The 23,220-nt window shown below is 45.0% G+C and overlaps 3 protein-coding genes across 9 annotated transcripts; 1 reads left to right on the top strand and 2 right to left on the bottom strand.

Annotated features, from left to right (window-relative positions):
- Positions 1–139: 139 nt before the first annotated feature.
- Positions 140–8,181, bottom strand: tmem255a (transmembrane protein 255A). Of its 4 annotated transcripts, none has more exons than XM_029164402.3 (9): positions 6,966–8,181; positions 5,030–5,172; positions 4,344–4,406; positions 3,093–3,182; positions 2,495–2,649; positions 2,282–2,353; positions 1,771–1,939; positions 1,546–1,692; positions 140–1,342 (listed from the first exon to the last, which is right to left on the bottom strand). In XM_029164402.3, exons 1-9 carry the CDS (start codon positions 7,021–7,023, stop codon positions 1,196–1,198), a joined length of 1,044 nt encoding a protein of 347 aa, XP_029020235.1. In that variant the 5' UTR covers positions 7,024–8,181; the 3' UTR covers positions 140–1,195. The 4 variants fall into 4 exon arrangements, with proteins under 4 accessions (XP_029020235.1, XP_029020238.1, XP_029020239.1 ...); XM_029164405.3 differs by having other exon boundaries at positions 1,771–1,933; XM_029164406.3 differs by having other exon boundaries at positions 140–1,339; positions 1,771–1,933.
- Positions 8,182–8,200: 19 nt separating this feature from the next.
- On the top strand, positions 8,201–13,875 carry atp1b4 (ATPase Na+/K+ transporting subunit beta 4). 2 transcript variants are annotated; one of them, XM_029164409.3, is made up of 10 exons: positions 8,201–8,308; positions 8,381–8,500; positions 9,226–9,294; positions 9,879–10,095; positions 11,511–11,639; positions 11,716–11,820; positions 12,100–12,299; positions 12,548–12,604; positions 12,690–12,782; positions 12,854–13,875. In XM_029164409.3, exons 2-10 carry the CDS (start codon positions 8,498–8,500, stop codon positions 13,013–13,015), a joined length of 1,035 nt encoding a protein of 344 aa, XP_029020242.1. In that variant the 5' UTR covers positions 8,201–8,308; positions 8,381–8,497; the 3' UTR covers positions 13,016–13,875. The 2 variants fall into 2 exon arrangements, with proteins under 2 accessions (XP_029020242.1, XP_029020243.1); XM_029164410.2 differs by lacking the exons at positions 8,201–8,308; positions 8,381–8,500 and adding an exon at positions 8,883–9,069.
- Positions 13,876–14,299: 424 nt separating this feature from the next.
- lamp2 (lysosomal-associated membrane protein 2) lies at positions 14,300–23,111 on the bottom strand. Of its 3 annotated transcripts, none has more exons than XM_029164394.3 (9): positions 22,913–23,111; positions 21,271–21,386; positions 20,335–20,548; positions 20,096–20,257; positions 19,811–20,016; positions 19,577–19,696; positions 19,265–19,310; positions 18,993–19,157; positions 14,300–15,525 (listed from the first exon to the last, which is right to left on the bottom strand). In XM_029164394.3, the coding sequence occupies exons 1-9, from the start codon at positions 22,956–22,958 to the stop codon at positions 15,383–15,385; spliced, it is 1,218 nt and encodes a 405-aa protein (XP_029020227.1). In that variant the 5' UTR covers positions 22,959–23,111; the 3' UTR covers positions 14,300–15,382. The 3 variants fall into 3 exon arrangements, with proteins under 3 accessions (XP_029020227.1, XP_029020228.1, XP_029020229.1); XM_029164395.3 differs by lacking the exon at positions 14,300–15,525 and adding an exon at positions 15,853–16,235; XM_029164396.3 differs by lacking the exon at positions 14,300–15,525 and adding an exon at positions 16,401–18,621 and having other exon boundaries at positions 22,913–23,110.
- Positions 23,112–23,220: the final 109 nt, after the last annotated feature.

The raw sequence follows: 23,220 nt of genomic DNA, 5'->3' as shown, positions 1-23,220 counted from the left end.
GGACATAAACGTCTGGAGCAACGTTAAGGGCAACACAAGCACCTGGTGGCGCCAGAGCCACATTTAAGTGAACAGCCACACTTAAGATCCATGAATGTCAGTGGAGCTGCTCAGAAACTTAAGGGAATGTGAAACATACTGTCAATTACACATAAACATTTTTTAATGGCAACACAAAAAAGGAGCAGATGGTTCATCTGCTCTTGATTGTTTAAATTATAAAAAAAAAACAGGTGAATAAAGCTCAGACTGGTTTTAAGGATGCGCTAACGGTTCCTGTTCTGTGTAGTTCCTCTGGTGTCAGTGAATCCAGCACTGAGACTTCACCCTATGTTATCAATGAAGAATGACATTATGAATGTGACGAACAGCACATGTGTTTTACCTGCTTTGCAGATTTGAGTAATGATACAATAAATAGTGTTGGGAGCGTCAACAACCGTAATCTTAGATTAGAATAGCTTATTCTTTAGTAAGACTGCTCTAAAATCACCAGACGTCAACCACGATATTCTTAAACACAAAGTGAAAGCTTAATAGATACCAGGGTGAGTTTTATACCTACCCGTGCTAATATCTGTATATCATAGGGCTGTACATACAATATGAGCATGTATTTCCGTCGTTACCGCTAACTTCGCCTCTGATAATGTACACAGACACAATTAACTGCTATAGCGGCACCTCTACAGTTTATATTTTCTAGCTGATTCAGAAAGACACAAGCTTTCAGTTTACTGCATTAATCTCTCATGAGGCTTGCACCTGTGCTAATTGGGCCAGATCCAGGCGTGACCTGTTATCTGTGCAGCTCAAGGCAGGAAGCATTTACATTATGCACTATGGAGAGGTGACGTGAAGCATGACCTGTACACAATCTGTCCCAGTGACAGTGCTGCAGTGCTCCGAGTCCATTAAGGCAGGCAGATGTGTAAACAGTCCTGGCTGTAAACAGCTCGTCTCACGCCGTGTACGCGTGCACACACACTCCGAGCGGGCCGGGGTGTGAGTGGTGCCCGGGGAGACACGCATTTGCTCCCCGCGTGTCGGGCTGGAAGTCTGCGTGCCCTGTGGCCGGCCGCCTCCTTCGACGCAGCCAATTGTGAGGAAAAGCCCAAAGCATCGTGCATTCAAACCACACATCCTAATGGCACCCGAATGACGGTGTCAAATGTTGTGTTTAGGCCACAGCGTCCTATGGGCTGTAGGGTGGGGGCTTCTCGTCAGGGTGGTTATGAGGAGGCGAGTAGCGAGGTGGGACCATAGTGGGCCACAGGTGACTGGATCCAGACTGGGAGTCATCGGACAAGCCTGACGAGTCTGGGAACATGTAGGAGCCCTGCTGGAGGAAGAAAGACAAGTCAGTATGGACTGAGCATCGATCGTTTATGACCATCCAACTAAATTAATTATAGATGTTGTGTAAACACCCATTAAGGCTTTAGTGTTTGCAAACGTTGTCTTGAGAAATAACAAGAAATAATGAAGGCGATATTAATCATTTAGCGTCTGATGCAGCGCTGCACATGCAGCTGGTGTCTGTACCTGCAGGTCGTAGGCGGTGTACGGCGGCAGACAGGGGGTGGTGCTGTAATAGGAGTTGATGGAAGTGGTGGGTGGAGGAGGCTCTGAGGAGACCGGAGCCACGATGGCCTCGGGTTCAGACGCACTTTCCGAGGCCGACGCAGGGATCTGAAAGGCAGTACGATATTAGAAGCCCTCATCATTGAAGCCACAAACTGCTCGGTTCAGCACACGCAGGCGACGTACCATGTCTTTGAATCCTCCCAGCACCGCGGCAGTGATGATGCCCAGGAAGAGAGCCACGATGTTGAGGATGGTGGCCGACCACAGCAGGTGGTAGAGGTGGACCACGTCCTGGCAGCTCCTCACGTCCGTGTACTCGTGGTAGCCTCCGATCACCTCCACGCGGCTAGACCAGTGGGTGGGAGAGACAGGGAAACTGCCTAGTCAAGCCACACGCGTAACCATAGCAACGGGCCGCGACCGAGCGTTTGTAGTCAGGACACAGTGAAACACACAGAACAGGTCGGGTTTATGGTTGTTAAAGTTCAGGTCTAATTGATGCTGCTACAGGGAAACACACGATGACCTAGATGAATGTTTGTTTAGGCGCAAACAAACTGGGCATGCAGAGGAAATGGCACCTGGGACACATCACTACGGTGCACTAGGACGCCATAAACACACAACTGTGTCGGCTGGTTTAGAGCGAGCTGATGACAAAGGGCCATTAAGGGTCTAGAAAAGAGGGACCTACTTCCAAATCATGGATGATTTCCTAAACTTTTTCAAAACATCTTTATTCTGAAGTCCCATTAGAGGATGTTCTCTGAAACAAAGGTTACAAGAAAAAAAACAATCTTGTTCTAAAACAATCAACGCTTCAATGCAAAATGATGCCAGCGAGCTACACATGAAACTCTCAGCAGCTGAAGCGGGCAGCCGGTGGTGCCGAGGCTTCGACACTCACTTCCCACAGTGGTAGAGCTCGCAGCAGTAGCACGTGTTGCTCCTCACGCGCAGGTTGCAGGACGCCCGCGACGACGTCAGACACGGCACCTGCAGGTCAGACGCCGTGTCGCTGGAGTGATACTCACAGCGCCCGGCGTAGAGAGGCCGCAGGTCCTAGAGGAGGAGACGGGGACGTCAACAGCTGCACAACCTCCCAATCTTCATCTGCTTCTGTTTACATTTACTAAACATCCATCAGATAAAACCACCACTGGCTTCATTGCACTATTATGTTCCTCAGCTAATCCCCTTTCCCCTTAATAGAGAAGTTTCCATTTTCCAAATGACACCAAGACCAAATTAAAAACTTCTAATGGGGCAGATTTCCCTTCTCGTCCAGTCGTAATGCATTTTAGTGTAATTGCTGTCAAAGTGCATCAGTGGTTATTTATTGCTGGGGTTATTAACAATATTCTCTCATTCTCTCCCACAAAATATGTGTCTGACAGAGGAGGGCGTGGCAGCTGCTACAGTGAAACGTGAGCAACGTCCTCGCAGAAGGACAAACATTTATCTGTATGTGAGGGTGTGAATGTCGTACGCTCTACTTTACTCACAATGTGCCTCGCAGCAAACACCCCATCGACGATAGCGCAGCAGAAGGCAGCCACCACCCCGAAGCTGATGAAGACGATGGACGCCACGAGCTGCGAGACGGAGCAGAGGCTCAGCTTTAGGATCGTGAAAACACACGACCGAGTCCCATCGCTTCCTCTCGCCCCCGTTGACCTGGTTTACACGCCAACGCGTGCCACCCTCCCCTCTGTCTGACTGGGATGAGGGTCAGTAAAGGACAACGGCGGCACGCTGGTCACCGCTCTCCTTCGCTGGTGTGCGCTGCTGGCGCGGCGCCACCTCCCAGCTCTCCTCTGTTTACTCGTCAATGACAAACAGCCTGTATTCAATTACGCCCCCCGGTCTGCAGCTCACAGCAGGGGAGGCGGCAGCAGGGACGGAGTCAGTTGGGAGAGTGCCAGTCCAGGGACATGTCTATGTTCACACCATTCTATTAACCTCCAACGGGTTCCTTCCTCCATTAACACCGTCTCCTGCTCTAATCTCCACTTTTCTTACTATTTTGACTGAAATGAAAAATGTTGCATTGTTAATATTCTTTAACAAGGTTGAAATAAAGGCTTTGCTAACTTATGATTCACTGTTGAATCATCTTTCCTCTCAATCACTTTCACACAGTTGTTTGTATTTTATTCTACAAATTGCTGCAATCAACTTTCTGTACATGCACTAATCAGTTCAACTGTCAGGACCGTGTCTCTCATTCCCCAACCACAACATGTTTACTGTGTAGTAACTTTTTATGGCAAACGACAAATCACAGGCGGTGGCACATGTACGTGCCGGAGCTCAGCGACTTGGTTACATCCACTGAGTCCCGGCATCTGAACCCTGCCGCTCCGTAGGAAAGCGGGACCCCGCTCTGACAGACCCTGCCTGACGCGTCCCACCTGCTCCCATCATCTGCAGTTTCCTTCTGCAAATTCCAGCGAGGAATGTCAGTCCAGCTCCGCTTACACCATGCGTCTATTCCTGGCTGCTCCTTCCCTGGAGCCCGGGACGCTCTCTCTCTCTCTCTGATGCACGTAAACCTCCTCGGGCTTGGTGGGATTCAGTCTGGGTTTAGTCTGCTGCTCGCATTGTCACATTACAAGCCATAATCAAGCTGTAAGGTGTTGAAAGGGAAAGGGGGCTGATATGAGGCCTAATAACGGTGCTCAGTGACTGTGGAGGCAAGGAGACACTGAGCACAGAGTGATCTCAACTCGCAGAGGTAATATAAATCCTCTTACCATCTGCCTCTTGTTTTCAATCAAATGAGCACCAATAATTCCCAGAAAGGAGCCAAAGCCCAGCTGAAAGAGAGAAAGCATCCGTTAGGGCACTTATCTGAAATTACTATCAAGATGTGATTTAATAGAACAGCCAGAGGAATCAAGTGTTGGGTTTCCGTCACCTATTCATAGTTACAGAAAACAAAATGTGTCATTTGGTTGTTTGTGAGCTTGTCTGAATGTTAAATATGTTAAACCAATATTTATTGTCCCATTTATTCTAAGAACCTAGTAATAAACCAGACAGCTCACACTGATCACTCGTAAGTGAAAGCAAAAATATGAAAGTCTTTTTACTTACATTTTCTCATCTCTAGTAATTTATTGTGAGAGTTCTGGGTAACACACACATTTATCCACAAATACTGCGTTAGGTTTTAAGAAGCATTTTGTACATTCAACAAAAGCTAAAAGCCTGGTACCGTAAAGAAAACTCATTTATGGACTGGATACTTTGCCTCACTCAGCCTCTAATGACAGCAATACTGAATAATGAATGCAGATAAACTTCACTCCCCAGAGACTCTCCGTAATTAGGCTCATCAGAGTCAGGGAGTGGGAGAAGCTCAGTCTCTATGCACCGTGACAGGAGTCCGGTCTGATTGAATCAGGTCTCACCCACACAGGTGAGAGCGTGAACTCACGATGACGCCCGAGTAGTAGCCGCCCACTGTGATGTTCTGCGTCCTGGTGGTCGCCGCCAGGCCGAAGACGAGGATGAGCACAGACACGATGAGCAGCATCACGGTCACGATTATGGATTTCCTCTTCCTCCTCTTGAAGGAACCTTAAAGGGAGCGGATGAGTGAACGTTACCGCCTGCGTCATACACTGTGACAAAAGCAGCCATGGTTATATAATTAGAAGGCGAGGCTGAGTCCACCACAAGCACTGGAGTAATGGAAGTGGGTAGAGAGGCTAAAGAGGCTGGAGTCTCCGTGGCTCTGTCCTCTGACGTTCCTTCACCTCCTCTGCAGCTCGTAAATGATTAAAGATTTACTGTCATGGGGGAAATTTATGCTAAAACAGTTAAAACCTGATTCTACTGCACCAGGTATCAGCTCCATCAACAGGAAATACTAAAAAAAAACTTCTGCCAAACATCTTCTTTACACACATGGTTTAGCTTGAAGACACTGAAACTTTCAGCCACGACTTTGTCAAGTTGTGGTCTGAGCATTGATTGGGTGAATAAATTATGCACACTCGGTGTGTGGTTATCATTTTCATTGTTCTATTGCAGCGCAGGGCTATAATCAGCATCAAGACGGAACCCGAACCCCTGGAAATAACTTTAAATGCCTTGAGGCCGTGTTAAAAATGGTCTCAGGCAATATTCAGAGCTGTTTTGTGAAGCTGGACGTGTAAAGTAAAGTGCTGATGGAGTCAGAAGGGAGCTATTTATTCCTCCATCGCTTCGCTCGACGGCCTTCAGCAACTCCTTATAGAAACACAAGTCACCTCTAGGTCTGGTTTATCAATTTGTGCATATGTGCAGTTGGAGGCCGCGGAGAGAAGGACCTCATCCCTGCTGAATACTGATGCTCAGAATCTGGCTTTTTGTTTTACAACTCAACGCAAGGGCATCACTGCTCACTGACAAGTTTGAGTCACGTTATCCTCCTGCTGCTGGAAAGCGAAGGACGCAGACTCTGAGGTTAACGACCCACACATACATCATCATATACAGTTTTGCAGAGCTGGGAGTTATATTACAATAACAAAGATGCTGTGATGAGACTTCATTTCCTCTGGATGTATTTGCTTTCTCTGTCTGAATTGCTTCATTACACTTAAATTGAATAAATCATGTGGGGGTTTAGCATCAATCAACAATTAATGCTTCTGTTTTGGCATCAGATCACATTCATCTGTTATGAATCACAGAGGCCATAATTAGACGAAGTGTCATAAAAATGCCACACGAGATTCCATGTAAATCACACTGACGCTGTTTATTTTCTCAGTATGTTGCAGAATCACTGTAATCCTCCAAATCAATGCAGCTTTGAAACATCTTACTTGAATTCATAACCTTTAATTTTGTTTATCAATTTATAAAGAAAACTGTCTGTCTATTTGAATTTACTGACATTGAACGTACCACTGTGGGTATCTGCCATATGATGGAAAACTCTGGCTGAACGCAGGCCCCACGGTCACGCGCGTCAACCATTTAAACCCACCGCATAGGTTTTACATAGGTCACACTGAGGCTTCCCACGCTAATACGTCACTCCTCCGTGTCCGTGCAAACAAACAAACTCACGAGTGCAGCGAACTCGCACAGTCCACAGCCCAACTGGCGCCGGGTCCGTCCGCGTGACCCGGCGGGTCGGAACCGCAGCCCGCTGTCCCGTCCCTGTTTTGCTTCGGCTACCTGCAGTGACGCGCTGCGGCCCGAGCCGCAGGAAAACGCGGCGCGCGGCGACGCGACGCGACGCGACCAGCGCTCCCTCGCTCGCGCTCCGCCGCTCCGCCGCCGAGCACCGGCGGCTCGACGCGGAAGCTAGCGGGAGGCTGCGGGGCTCGACGGACGCAGGCTGGCGCAGACGCGGCGCCGACCTTGCGCACACCTACCCATGCTGGTTTCAGACAGGGTCAGCCCGCTGGACTGAAGGCTCGGAGCAGGAGGCATCGTGGCTCCGGGAGGCGGGAGAGCCTAGCTAGTCCCCGGACGGTCCCCTCGCAGACAAACGCAGAAAATAAAGAATCACCCGTCGCTATTAGGCGCTGCGTGTGTGAGGGGGGCACCGCGTAAACCCGTGAGGTAATGGTGCGTTCACTGGCCGTGGCACTTTCTGGCAGCATCCAGTCCCCACGGAGCCAGGGTCCGTGTCGGCCACATCCCCGCAGCCGCCGGTGCGGGTGCGTCTTCCCCGTCTCCGGGTTCACGGTGTGTCGCTGGCTGCCGCCGCCGCGTTCCTCTGTGTGCGCATGTCTCACGCGCACGCGAAATGTAAAGTAATGTGATTACACGCGTTACTTTCGCGGCAGTAACGCGGCTACGCTAACGTTAACACGATGTCTTCTGCTTTTTGCTAGCGTTATTTTCCCGCGTGTTCCACGGTCTCATTACAATAACAAATAACTCCGTGTTACTGTTTGTTTGTCCATTAGTCCGCTATAGCATGGTACAGCTCAAGCCAGAACGCCTTTGTTTATGTCAGTTGGGCTCCAGCAGGTTTATTGTGGCCGTTAAAGGGTTTGGACGCTACATGGCACCATGAGTACAGATTTATGGGCTACTGAAGAAAGACCTTTTATTTCCCTTCAGTCTCCTTCTGCCCTTGATCAGAACCGGACCTCCAGCGCCGCCATGTGCCGCAAATACAGCGTTGCATTCAGGTCCTGTTGGACATTCAGGTATAGTTAAAACCAACGAGCTCTACCTTCACATGCCTTCTACCATCATATTGGATTTAAATACAACCCTTTATTATTTATATCAACTTTTAACAAACCATCTGTTTTTATTTCACATATAACTTAATGCTATATTTGCCCAGCAACTTTTCCTTAGGGACTAAATGTGCCAATTCTGTCCAGACTGACACAGTTCTTTGCCTAAGAAGGATAAAACACTGTGAAGCTTGTTCAGGTTCCCCCAAAACTGTTATTAATAAGCAGCAGTTCTTTACTGCTCCCCAGTGGAAGCTTATGCTTATGTATACACTGCACATCCATGCAGAATGGATGTCAAGCCTCCCACAATGAAAAATGAGTTGGCAGGATCTCTTTATTAAAGTCTGGTACAGTGTTTTCCCTCTTGTCTGTTTGTATTCTCTATTCGAGGTCCCACGTGTTGCACGGACGACACGAGCGCCGGTTCACAAGCAGGTGCGCTAATTGCGCCTCTCATTGGCTCTCGTCCGCAACTCCTCGCGTCTTTGCGTCTTCCTGCGATGCCCTCGCGGCTGAAGGTATGCGCGCAAATCTTGAAGGACGGGATTTTTTTTTTCCATGACGCAATGTCTCTTTTCATGTACGAGAAGAAAGACGCCCCACACCCCCCTCTCTCCCGCTTTTACATGGGGTAACAGAGCGGGACGTGACCGGAGTGCAGATCAGGTCAGGGATGAGGACGACTTGAAGTTCGGCGCAGAGAGTTCATGGTAAGCAGTTACTGCAGGATCTGGCAGCTGGATTACTATGCACGCATGCATGGGAAGTGCCTGATATTTACCGTCTGTAATATGTCCCGCATCAGACACTCAAGCAACAATAAAAAAGTTGCACATCGTAACAAAACGCTCCATTCGTCCCTCATTGTCTTTGTGCAGGCGCAGTATTCCGCTGCACGGACAACAGCGTCCTGTGTTGAGATGCGCTATAAATATTGTGTTGGGGCTTTTGCTTCAGCCCGAGCCAACCTGCGCAGACAATGGCTGATGGTGTGCGTGCACAGAATGCGGTGCTGTGCAGCCAGGCCGCTGCCAAAACGTGTGTGGGACCATTAAAAAAAAGCACTTTATATCCCACCCCCCGTTTCTCTCCGTGCAACGTTCATTCACTATGATGCGCGGTTAGTTGAAGGAGGTTCTTCACACGCGGTCCCCTCTGCATGCCTAAAACTTTCTAATGAAACCCCCAAACACTTTTTGACGAATACAATTTTTTCTCTAGGGGACAAGAGGACTTTCGAAATATTAATCTGCGTTTTTACTGAAAAAAAAAACTTTAGGTATGTCAGAGTTTTAGACGAGATTAATTCTGGAACAGCACGTATTCCATGCGTATTTCTGGAAACCGTCGAACTTGACTTGGCGGTGTGTGTCTGTGAGTCAAAGAGCACAGTAGATGTGAGCGCTTTTAACAAGTGTCTTTCCGTTCTCTGAAGAACATGGAGCCCGGTTCCACAGAGGGAGGAGCTGACGAGACGCTGCCTAAAAATCACCCAGCAGGTCCTGTAAGTGCCGACATTAATTAAATAAATACCTCCTCAATCACATTCCTCACTGGAGCTGACGCCCCAATTATCCACTAAGTTGTTATTAACTCCGCAACAATGGCTCTTTGTGGACAAAATACTCTAAAAGCATATTTAATCGAATATATTTAACGTTCGATTATCTTCTCAAGCCTTTATGCGTGAAATAGCAGTTTAACGACAGTCCGAAGCCTGCGGCTCGTCTGGGATCTGTGATGCTGTGAGTCAGTGAGTAACATCTGGCTGTGAGAGTGACCCTCCAGCTCCGCTGTCTGCAGCTGCTGCTCCAAGCAGGAGGGTCTACTCACAGGAGGTCAGCTCTCCCAATGAGTGCCAGAAAGGTCACCAGCGGGTTTATAATTTGCAGAAACGGGGGACCGGACCATCAGTGTGTTTAACATGCCGAGCCCTCTCTGGCATTTCAGATTATCGGTCAAAGTCGGATCAGAAGGCATGACATTTTTTTCCCGGTGACTTGAACAAAGACAATAGATTGACTGCGGACCTCGGCAAATCAGATGATGTGTGGTGAGGGCCTTTTCTCTTCTTCTTCTTTCCACCAGCCCGCCAAAGTAATACTCAAACATGGCCAAGAGCTGGAGGAAGAGCAGGAGGAGTTGGCGGAGCACCAGCCGCTGGAGCAGGAGGACCTGAACTTCGAGAGATGGAAGCGCAGGCCGTTACCCAAGAGGACGCTCCACCAGAAGATAGACGACTTGAAGAAATACCTGTGGAATGCGGAGACCAACGAATTCATGGGTCGCTCTGGAAAGAGCTGGAGTGAGTTGGCGAGAGAGCGGTTGTGTGTGGATTGGATGCTTGAGCTTTTATTTTGTAGTGCGTGTGTTAAATAATGGCAGATGCCACATTCCACTTAGTCATTTTGAAGGGCAGATGTGTTGTTAAAATGTCTTTAAAAGATGCATTCAGGGCAGTTTATGGCTGAGGAGAGTCTGTGCAGTCCAGTGTGTGTGCGTGTGTGTGTGTGTGTGTGTGTGTGTGTGCGTGCGTGTGTGTGTGTCCGTCCGTCCTCATGCTCAGTGTTGACATAGGTGCATGGACGATTCAGAGTGTCCCGACAAAAACAGACTGCCTGGGGACGTATCCCCAGCGGGAGTGCAATGTTCCGGGCCTCGCATTGGCCAGGAATCACATTCCTCCACATCTTACCATGCTCTCCGCAGACTCTTTCCCAAAGCCTCTGCGACCTCATCTCTGAACTCAACAGTAAAACATGTAGAGATGCTCTTGTATTATTTTTTTTTCCTCCACAGAGCCGACGGCCCAAACGCAGCCTCGGCTGCAGGCAGGCCCGTTTTGGCGGAAGCGTGTTTTTGCCCGGGGTTTGTTGAGTCAATGATGATGGAGCAGCCTCTTAGTATTCCAGGGTCGTTGCCGTGTGACGCGGTTCTGCAGCCCCCCCCCCCCTCGGCTCCACGCTACACAATAGCAAACATGATCCGACTGAGTGTGGGGAGAATACCCACGAAAAGTGTGCGCCGGACCCCCGGCTCATTTCAGCCGCATAACCAGTGCGCACACTTGCAGAGGAGAGGGGGCCCCATGTGTCCGCCTGAGACGGACCCCGAGTTGGAGTCTGCGCTGTGTGTTCTGTGAGACGAGTGTGCCACAGAGGACACAATGCCAGAGTGGGGTGATTGGGGCTCCTTGGAGCTGGCCGGGCCTCTATGGCTGCAAAAGACCTTCACTACGATGGCAACCGGAGGTTCACAGTGTTCCTGAGTGAAAGGACGGCTGGGAGAATTCTCACTGAGCTCGAACAGAAAAGCCTTTGTGGCTCCGGGGATGCAAGGCTGGCTGGAGTTAGTCCTCTGTGAAATTGCCCGCAAAGCAAAAGCCATTTAATTTAGGACACGTTTAGCTTGATTAGTTGCTAATGGAGTGTTGATTGAAACATGCAGGACAATGCGAGTTCTCAGGGGTTCCTTTGTCGCAGGCTCCTCAGCTCAGTTCGGTGGATTTGATATAAAAATGACTGCAGTAATGTGCAGGTAACCAAATTAGTGGCCAACGTGGGGCCGTAGCTCAACTCCACACAGTCTACACAGTCCGAGCAAAGCTGGAAAATGCTCAGTCCATCATTTTCCTCCAAACGCATCATGATTTGTTTGTTGTTACGTAAGACGTCTGCTCCAGAAATAAACCTAATGAGAAACTTTGCTTTTCCTTCTCAGGCCTCATCCTCCTCTTCTACGCTGCACTTTATTTGTTTCTTGCAGCCATGTTTGGTGGCTGTATTTTTTGCCTCATGTGGTCCATTAGTCCCTACCATCCGACCTACAACGACAGAGTGATGCCACCAGGTAAACGCAGCCCACGGCTCCGCTCCTCTTGGCTCCGCTGACCCCAGTTGACCTCGTCTGTGTCTCCACCTGGCAGGTATGACGATGGCCCCGCACCTGGAAGGCCACGACATCGCCTTCAACGCCTCCGATCGCAAATCCTGGAGGAAGTACGCCCGGTCTATGGATGAATATCTAAGACGTGAGTCAGGAGGGGTCATCTTGAATATTAGCAGGGGGGGCAGGCGTGCTGGGAGTTAATCCCCAGCTTCGCTACCTTTGTCCCATTTCTCCATTTGAATCCTGCAGGGCATGCTGGGAAGGGAAGCCTCTTTGTAGAGAGAGTGCAGCCATTCACAGCTTTTTTTTCCTCACACCCCTCTTTTGTCAAGCTTCCTTAACCAGCGGCCGTTGCAAAGCGTTTTGTATGCCCTGGTCTCTCATTCCCCCACTTCCTTCTCCCCTCGCTCTCCATGTCCAGAGTATAACGACGCCGCTCAGGAGAGGAAGAATATTCCCTGCACACAGGACCGATACTTCATGCAGGACAACCTGGAGGAGAGCGCCGAGCGCAAGGCGTGTCAGTTTAAGAGGTCCTGGCTGAGGGAGTGCTCGGGGCTCAGCGACCCCACCTACGGCTATAATGTGGGAAAGCCGTGCATCCTCTTTCGAATGAACCGGGTAAGATGAGATGAGACGCCGAAACCTGTTCAACGTATGCACGAACAACACAAGAGGCCAAACAGGGCGTTACTGTGACATCTAGTGGCCATTGCATAGAGATGAAGATACGTACCATGACTGCTACCATACTGTATGTTAACCTAGTCAGCAGCAACTATAAAACCCTTTATATATAAACCAGATCAGGTTAAATGTATTTTTCTGTATTCATCCTGAATAATGATGTTGCTTTTACTTTCCAATAGATTCTTGGATACTTACCTGGGCAGGGCAAACCCATAAATGTGACCTGTGGAGTCAAGGTACAGCTTGTTTTCACTAATAAGGAATTTGCATGAAGTTGTGTCATGTTTACATCCTTGCACATACAGTTTATCTTTTTTTTAGAGAGGACCACCAGAAGCTTTGGGACAAATTCAGTTTTTCCCTAAAAGCGTTTTCGACATGAAGTACTACCCGTACTACGGAAAGCTCAGACATGTGAGTGAAGGGTTCGTATCTGTCTAGAATAGCGCCGCTCTCTGTTCCTAATGTCCGCCTCTCCTCTGCAGGTAAACTACTCCTCTCCGGTGGTGGCTGTGCGTTTTATGGGGGTGCAGACCGACACTCCCATCACGGTGCAATGCAAACTGAATGGAAAAGGGATCATCAACGATTCGCCCACTGATCGCTACCTGGGCAGCGTCACCTTCTCCCTGGAGGTGGGAGCGTAAGGCAGAGGCCAGCAGGATGCTTCAGTAACCACGTGGCAGGAAATTATACGAGTAAAAAAATTACGTTGAACCATCGTTTTCCATTAAGTATGTGATTTCCCTCCCCTCACCTTTCACTTTAATATCATCTTCTGCTGTGAAATTCCTCTTACATTGCTGTTGTCTCTCGTCGTACCTTGAGTGTCCTACTGGCACCTGCAGCCACAACATTCAGTTCTGAGCACAAAACGAAGTGCCTGGAGCGAGTTATCGATTCAGATCCTGGTGTTTTGTAATGAATAGTGAGATTAATCAAACTAAATCACACTCTGCCCAATACTTAGCATTTCTGGCTATGCAAATCAAATTATGACCTAAAACATTAAATAGTGATTAGAGATACTGTTTGTCAGGTTAGATTATGGTTTGTTTGAACATTTTGTGGCAAAAGCATACTAATTTGTCTTGAATTGTATTTTTCAAACATGTATATTTTAAGAATTCAAAGAAGTATCATGCAAACACTGAAAGCAGGACTTGTACTGTACTTACACAGTAAACAAAGTATAATAAATCACTGCAAATAGATGATTACTATATTTTTATTGAATAGAGCAGAATTATACATTTACGATAAAGTACCACAAGCCACAACTCGCGCTCATTTGTAAAAACATTTGCTTCCGAAAATGAAATACTACACAAGACTGATCAATAAAGAGACATCCTGTACTGTGAAATAGTTGTGAAACGTCTTGTACCATTTTAAAAAGTAAAACTATTTTGTTAGTATTAACCTGCTTGAACTGTTCTACTAAACCTGGTGTCAATGCTGTATTTATTCCTATTTTAGGTCTTATAATAAATACAATGTTCTGATATTTACTGTAAGTTTTCTTCCATGTGGAACTGAAACATGTATTGTTTACTATATTACATCAATGCAGGTCTGCCATTGATTATACCATGATAATGAGAAGCTATCAGAAAGGTGGTGACGCTACCATAAGTTTTTCACAGAAGTCAGTAAATTTCGGTTAGAGACATTTTAGTGGCAGTAAAACATGTTGAAACTTGCAGTAATATGTGAAGTCCACATGACCCAGCGTGGCTGCTGTGACAGTCATGCCTCTGTGAACCATTACAGGCTGTAAAAAGCCTCCCGCTGATCAAAGTTGAATGGCGAGTTCAACTACGGGGCTGTTCAGCAGTGTGAAGGTTTACAGCAGTCACCTTTGCATGAAGTCCCATGACAAAACTCACCTCCCAATTTACGGAACCCAGACTGGTGAAAAACCACAATGATACGAAAACAAGAACTCAGCTTTATTTAATTTGTTCCCACTAGGTTTTAAACAAGCTCGTCAAGTCACATTCTTCATCAAACTGAGACAAGCTTCGAGCGAGTGACTGTGAGGTGCACAACAGAAAGGCACGGCCCTGTCGGGAGTCCACTAACCAAAACACATGGACGACCACAAAAATGACATGATGTAACTGTTGATCATTCCTCAACTGAACAGGTTCTTCTCTTGATGTTACATCAATAATTAAAAGGAAGTGCAAAGTTCTTAGTTAATCAATATTAAGTGTAAACCATTGTGTATGCGCTTGGATGAAATTTTAAACAGAGCCAAGACTCATTATCAGTCCTCACGAACACAAGATTATGAATGACACTGGAATTAAAACATTAAACAGTCATGTCAATCTCAAGGACAAGTGCACATTAAAAAAAACAATCCAACTTGAGTATTAAAACCTAACACCACCACAAAAGCTGGTCCCAATGCTGGTAGTGTCTTACGTTAGTGTCCCTTTGATAAAGCTTCCATTAATTTCATTCAGCCTTTAATAAAATGTTGAAGAATGTTAGGAAGATTGAAGAATAAGCATGGATCTATCGTTTTAGCTTGCTCGTACATTCACGTCATCAAAAATCAACGTCCTTTATTCTATACAAGAGAGTAATTTACACACATACTATAATACAGCACAGAAGAAGAGAGAAAAAGCCTCTGTGTGGTGGGAGGAGGTGGGCGGCTACTTACAGCCAGAACATGCAATCTAGAATCAAATGATGCAATATCCACTATAAATGTTTGGTAATTGATTAAGTCATTAACATCAAAGCAAAACAAAAAGGAAACCACTGGCAAGGCTGCTGGGATCTAGTTTAAACTGGGTGCAAGAAATAAGCTGAATTTGATTCTGGGAGACGCTGCCTCACATGAAACGGAAAATAAAAAAAAAGCAAAAAAAAAAGTTTAAAGCATAAACTTGGGCTGTTTTTGATGCAGTGACTGGCAGGAGAGGGAGTAAGAAGGTGCTTTTAAAAAGGAGTGTGAAGGTGGAGAGGGTTTGATAAGCAGAAGCAGCCGAGCTGTATTATACAGACTGGTAGCCAGTGCGACTCTTCCTCCGGCCAATCAGGTAAGAGATAAGCACAAGGATGATTAAGAAGCTGAGCGCCACGCCCACTGCAATGGGCACCAAAAAGCTCAAATCAGAGTCCAGGAAGCATTCCTCAGCTGACAGACAGAAAGAGGAAACAGGGACAGCAGGTTAGTGGCCGAGTCAGCAGAAAACACCACACACACGCGCACACACACACACACACACACACACACACACACACACACACATAAAGGACGCAAAAGGTTAGAGGAAGAGGGACAGCAGCCAGAAAGAGACCTGATGAAAAGTGGAACCAACTACGTAAACACAAGATTAGAGGAAAGGATTATTATACAACACAAGCACCGATCACATATATACATCAGCATATTAGTGTCTTCTGTATCAAGTTGGAGCAAAATAAAGACAAGAACTAAAAAAGGAAGTGTGTCTTTAAATAAAAAGAATGGAAACAGATGATGTTAATTCAGCTTCACCAAACAGAACAGTAGTAGGTTAGATTCAAAAAGGTGGACTAAATCTAAAGTAGCTTTATACTTTAAAGCTGAATCATTCCTTTAGGAGTAATGGATTGGCAGACACCATAACAACACTACACCAATCCAACACATTGGCAAAAGGTTATCAATTACTCAAAGGCAGCGATTCACCACATATTTCTGTCTTAGCAACAAGTTTAACTAGAAAGACTCGTAGCCAGTGGCCATGTTTCTTTTTCTCCCGATGAAATAGGCCACCACAACGATAAGAATGAGAACAGTCAGGGCAACTCCAACAGCTATGGGGACAAGGAAGCTCTCTGCATCGCCCTGGCAATCCTCAGCTAGACGGGAGTGAAGAGAGCAAAGGGGTGAATGTCATAGAATAAAAAAAATTAAGGAAAAGTATAGTTAATACATGAGTAGCAGGATAAGAGGAGGACCCCAGTAACCAAGAGCATGGGGCATTGTAGGGTTGTTCAGTTTCACAAAAAATAAACAGTCAAGTGTCCAAGACAAATTACTTTTTATTTGCATAAACTTCAAATAATAGAGCCCCACTCCAGCCTCAAGCAGTTTGTAATCCAACTCAGCATAGCTAGCTGAAGAACAGAGATGCAGCACAACACACGCCTACGGTTAACAAGGTGGTCTTACAGTAAAAATTCCCTTCGCTGAACATGTCTGTGCTATTCTCAACCAGAGAAGGACTACCAACCAAAAATTACCAGAGTGTTTTTGTTGTGAACAAGGCACAGATCAAGGGGCTAAAACAACACATCACAGTTATACTGTGCTGCAAAACCATCTTCATGAAAAGGCAACAGAGTGAGCAAAGCTACAGAGGACAGCAACAAGCATAAACCACGAGTCATGATTCAGAGCTAGTTTTACTCAAACGTACAAAGTCCTGGAAATGGAAAAAGGTCATTTTATAAGCATAATAAAACTGCATGCAGACTTGATTTCCAAGCTAGTTCACTGCCTACATAGTACCAGCACTAAAGAGTTAGACCAACACACAACACGATGCAAGGGCTACGCACCAATTTACACCAATTACCATGTGCCACATTTTCTATCTTTACAAAAATATACTTTCTGGGCCTCATCCGTTTCCCTGACACAGCTTCCTTCTGACCTGCACTAGCTCCCTGAAGCCTTTTAGGTTCTTAACTGATGAAGCTCTGCACCAAAAGAAAAAAAAAAAAACGCCTGTTATCGGCTTTGTCTATTTCAACAGGAGGCTGTCAGTTTCTCCAGCGAGGCCAATCAGTGTGTGATGGCAGCTGACAACATACACAATTACTTTTCAGGAACTGGACAATAGGTCTGCTATCGCACACCTGTCTGTACACTACATATGAAGCTGCAGCAGGAGAAGGTTAGATAATTAGATGTGCTGGTTCTTTACTTATAGGGAACCAGGGTGGAAGCGACACCAACAGGATACAGGCTTAAACGTCAGATTTATCCAACGTGACGTCTACAGCCTTGGCAAAATACAAAGACTGCTCTTAGTGCATTGTTGTGCAAGTATCCTTGTTTCAGAACTGTCCGTGCTGCTGAAAGTGAATACCTACAGTACTCTCCCTATTTCTCCTATTTTGTAAACCTAATGTCAAAAATCTTTTCATTTTCCAGCTGAAACTTGTGCAAATATAGACAAGCATTTTGACGTGGGAGAGCAGGAGAAGAACAGATGCATTTATTACCACTAACCAAGGCCTCGCTGCTGGGATGGCAACGAGCTCCTCTAAGGTCAGCTCCACCAGGCTTCTACTGCTCTGCCACGGAAACGCTTTGCATGGAAAAGCCTATTAAAGTTTAACAACTGATTGATTGATTGAAAGCACATAATCAGAACAATTACTTGGATGTTTCTCCTGCTCTACAGGGGTAAACACAAACCAAATCATATTTCCTTTTTCAACTTCCCTAATGGAATAGACCTATTCATTCTAATGAATTTCTTTAGAAGGAAGCTGCTTCAACACATTTGTGATTAAAAGGAATTTTTGCTTGAACGCTGTGAAAACAATTGTTTTAAAAATCAAAAATTAATTAGAAAGAAAAAAATGCACAAAGACAAAACAGAAAAAAACAAGGGGAATGTTTCTAGAGCAAATACAGGATCCGAAAAACTGATTGTCATGTTATGCTATAAATAATGTTATTTTTACCACTAATGTTAACGTGGAAGTCTAGCAGTATCAGCATCGCTCAAGTGCATGCCAAAAAAAGTAAGGTTTTCTGGATTTTGCATTTGCTCATAAATTTAAAAAACAAAAAACAAAAAACAAAAACAAAAACACACATCTAGAAAACAAAAAGGGAAACAAACTTTGTGGGAAGACAAGTTTGGTCCTTGACAGTAACACCAAGCCTCTGTCTTCACATGGATTTTACACTATTTTTCAGGGCACATAGAGGGAGGTACTCAATTCATGTCTCAAAATGTCACGACTAAAATCTCACTGGCAAGGTGTATTTTGGATTAAAATTCTTTAGTGTTTACGTTTCCAATTTAACACACGCACATTAAATTCAAGGACCAGGCTTGGGAGTCCCACCATCTTTCAGGGTTGATTTATAGGGTCTGGTATCCAACATAAGTCTTTCTTCGACCAATCACGTAAGCGATCACTACAACGAGAATCAAGCCGGCCAGAACAGCGCCAACAATGATTGGGATTAAGATGCCGGTGTCATCCATTGAACATTCATGGGCTGCAGATAAAAAGAAAGTCAGTCAACAGGTGGAACATTGATTCTATTTTTTTGATCAACACACATGGTCAGAACATGTGCGTTTACAAGAACAAAACACAATCTCATTTGAAAGAAAAGCTTTTGTTGATAGCTGAAGCTGTTATACAAAAGGAAGAGATTGGGTGAGGGATCACTTAGATCACAGCAATTAATGAGGATAAACCTGGAAGGGATTTGATCACAAAATGGTAAATGTTGTGTTCTAAAACCGTGCATTCTAAAAATCACACGCACACGCACACGCGCTTTGCTTTCTATAGCTATTACTTAGAAGCATACCTAGATCGGGATCACGTCAGTTGTGTGTTGAGAGAAGAAGAGAAACCTACCTGTGCTGAAAACTCCTTTCTGGACGTTAAAGGGCTGCACTTGTAGGTTGAAGGTGTAGAGGTTGAGCTCGTCAGTGATGGTGTAGTTCTGCTCCTTGTTACACATGTAGGAGCTGCCGACAGCAGCCTGCCACAGACTGAGGTTGGTGTTGATAAATTGCACACCTTAAAAAAAAAAAAAAAAAGTTAAGACACATAAGGAAGTACAAGGAACATCATCTTACCAGTGTGATGCCCTGGGATACAGATCTAGATGTGATTATTCCAGTTACCTTTAATGGTGACATTGAAAACGTGTAGGCTGAATTTCTTGGTGTCCTGTTAATAAATAAAAACAGAAAAAAAAACATGAATACGGGAAAGTTAGTTTAAGAAGATTCTATTGAAAATCCCACCTTGGCAATTACTCAATCACAGTTGCCCAAGGTTAAGCTATACAAATAGATCCTGGAAAACCAAGCTCTCTTACTGTTGATAGTTCCGGACAAGATGTAACCGATATTATGGATAGCAAAGATGGGGAAGCACTGATCTCTAGTAAATCTTTACATTTTAAGCTAATATGGGGACAATTCACCACTTACACTGAGGAAGGTGAACACAACGGTCATGTCATTCGATACCAACACCAGCTCACTGCTGTTGGTTCCACATGATCCAGAGGCTTGGGTTGCATTGGGCTCAAGGTTGATCTCCTGGTATTTCTACATCCAAGGGAAAAAAAAAAAACGACATAACCAATTACTCAGCCAAACTACTCTGTAAATGACAGAACATTACAGGATTACGGTGGTATAGTTTGTTGCTATTGAACACACCTGTCCTTGTCTGTAACCAATTCGCAGACCAAAGTTGGCCAACAGACAGGCTGTGCTGTTGGCCCCAAGGCGATATTCCCCAGTGGAGGGTGTGGGAAGGGTTGGGGTCGGGGTGGTGGGTGGAGGAGTGGGAGCGGAAGTGGCGTTTGTGACGGGAGTGGTGGGAGCAGCAGTTGTTGTGGGTAAATCAGCCCTGCAAGATGTTACTATGGAAAACCAAAACATGATAAGAAACAGCAGAAGATCCTGGAGCCAGGATGAGATGTGAGACTCATTCGCACTTACTGTTTTCACTCCTGCTGCCGTTGGTGACAAAAGCTTGTATTAACACGTCTGACAGCGTCATGTTGACCGAATCAGCCTGAATCAAGTCCTTACTCTTACACGAGTAGCAAGTGTTCAAGCCTACGTCTGTTATGTCAGGTTTTGCAGTCACAGACTTTGTCCCTAAAACACATTCAAAACACACTTTTAGTACTACACGCTTTTTCCACTGTATTTATGCTGTAAGGTGTACAACTTGCCAGTTCCGGTAGCGTTTGGAAAAAGCAGAGTGTCACTGAGATTGTAGCCAAAGGTGATGGTGTCTGCTTGGTAGTTCTTTCCAAGCAAAGTGAAGTTCACCGTCCAGGAGTGCCCAGCTCCAAAGTCGAGCTTCAGTGTTGAGCTTGAGTTTGAGGCACATGTACTTTCATTGCTTTTGGCAGTTTCAGGAAGTTGAAATGCAGCTATTTTAGTCTGAATAACAAGAAAGTGTAAACATAAGTATACAACAAAGTTTTAAACTTCACAGGTCCAAAAAAACAAACAAAAAAAAAAAACAAAAACAGATGGAGTGTTTTGGCACTGTTCACATTCTGCAAACTTTAAAATATTAAATGCAATCCACAAATTAGCAAAGACACAAATATCGAACAATTTTTCTCCATATAAAAAGGTCTGGCCACTCGAAAGCATGAACCTTGGGTCTTTAAAGGCACATAAATTACCAGTAATGTTTGAATGATTAGGGTCATGGTCTTTTTCAGCTTTATTGAGCTTGTCCACATTTATCCACAACACAGTGTTCTATAGGTATGTTTTCCACAACATCAGCTTATAAATATTGTGTATGACCCAAAAAGAAAAAAAACTCAAGAGTGCTGTTCATATTTATAGGGACTTTACAATTCTGTGATTCTCCTTTAATTTAGTTTAAGAAAACTAACTAGTGAAGAAAGAACATAACTGCAGGATATGCACCAGGAAAACAAACTATCTGAAATGCTGAACAGCACAAATCTAATTGTTTTGTTGAGAATCTCCCCGTTTTCCTGTTCCATGGTGACATGAACTTCCCTTGGGCTGTCTGGCAGTCACACTGTTGTGGTAGGCTGATAAGGATGCAGCATTCTGTTGCTTTAACTTTACAAGCACTTTCCTTGAAATAATGGAAATATAACAATCAAAGCAGAACTCACCTTCCCTTGGCCTACGTCATATGGGACAGAGAAGTTGACTTTTAAATTGGCGTAGAGGCACAACTTGTCCGCTTTATTTGTGACATTCACCTCAATGCCATGCGAGAGCTGTAACACTGCAAAGAAAAACAAAAGAATCTCATGCTAGCAAATACTCCAAAACGTTATAAGCAAATGACATGGAGTGTAAAATGACTCTCCCTGTGTGATTAATCAATCAATTAATCCATCCATCTATCATCATCATCATCATCATGTGACCTGATTGTGTCACATAGCGATACTTAAAAGCTTTATTTATTTATTTATTTTTAAAATGGGACCTAAATTAATTTAGTTTTCCTTATACATTAGAAATACTTTACTGCAAACTGACTGAAGTAAACAAGAACAAATTTCAGAAGTGGCGTGAGGAGACTTAGGCATTCGAGACTTTTAAAAGTGCTTCAGGAAATTATATACAATTTAACTCTATTGAGGCCAAGGTCCATTCAGAATATTTCAGCCTATATTAACCTGACTCAGACTCTCAGGTGTCACGTCATAGTCCTCCACCGAAAGTCATTTTAGCAAACATATGCACACTTTAACTGTGGATTACGAAAAATTATTTAAAATAAACAAAAACCTACATAACTAGAGTAAGCGGTTGTTATTTTTTTTTTCAATTTAGTTGCACTGCGTGGATAGGCTAGTTAGTGCTAAAGCTGGCCTCAAGTCTTCGAGTTGGAAGGTAAATCACTTCACTGGCTTAAATCTCTTGTTAGTGACGAAAGTATTAGACTTTATTGCTTTGTTACGATATGTTCACTGTTTGAGGTTTTCCAGACATTTTTGTCAGGTTAGCTACTTAGCTAAATTACGTTGTTAGCCAAACTTGTGTCGTTATAGGTGTACAGTCACGTGACCACTTAGCTACTGTAAACCATTAGCTGCCACTTATGCTAACTGCTTTTGCAGGTTCAGTGTTTCTGCATTTCATATTACGCCAATGACGCCATAAACACGTTTTTACACCAATATTTACCTGTATTTGAAGCTTGACATTGTCTAGCAGCCGGTTTAAACTCGGGCGGTTTCGGTACCCCCCCGTAACGCTAACGCTTCGTTCAACTTCGGCTTTCAAAACAAGAGTTGTTAGCAGTAAGCTAACAGCTAATTTGGTTACATCATAAAAAACAGCTAGATACCTACTTTCGGGGTATGTTCGTTTTCTTACACTGTCAGAAAACGCTAGCAGTCAAAAAAGACTTTATTAAGTACAGCTTTGGAGCCGTACACTATAACCCGCTGAATGCTTTCCAATATTGTGTTGTTGACGTAGTTAACAATTAGCATTCAAGCTAAGCTAGTGACGTTAGCAAAACACCACGGACGGTTTGGCTCTCAAAAGGTGAGCCGGCGATGCCTCGTAAAATAAATGCACACTACAAAAGCGCATTTGCCCCAAAATCGAAATAACAATGACAACCAACACATATTTTTGTAATTCCCGCAGCATTTATCTCCGACCCAACAGCACAAGGCCGGGGAAACGTTAGCTTAGCCCCAACTTTAATCACGTCACTTCTAGGAAGCCTAGTCAATTTTCTATCACTATTTTAAGACCGGCTCCGTGATTATTTACTGTAACGATACGTACCTATTCCATAGGAGAGCAACAAAACAAATGCAGCATGTCGGGACATGGTCGCCTGTTAGTCTGGGTTGTCGGACACCAGAGACTGTGGAAAAAGACTGACAGAGTCGCTCAGTCAGCTGTGTTTGGGACGCAGCCGAACCTCCACCGACAATACCAGGAAATGCAAGTCATATGACCGAGGCCCGGGAGGAGTGGCTGCGTCTGACTTTAAACCTCCCCTTTGCATGGTTAATTAATGCAAGGTTTCCATTTTCGATCCTGGGAATTCTGTTAATGTGTAATAGTTTTGCAGAACACGCTCACGCATG

This window comes from Betta splendens, chromosome 10 (assembly GCF_900634795.4).
Source record: "Betta splendens chromosome 10, fBetSpl5.4, whole genome shotgun sequence".
In the NCBI taxonomy this organism is placed as follows: Eukaryota; Metazoa; Chordata; class Actinopteri; order Anabantiformes; family Osphronemidae; genus Betta; species Betta splendens.
Note: the sequence above shows the minus strand (reverse complement) of the source record. Positions and strands in the feature narration are given on the sequence as shown.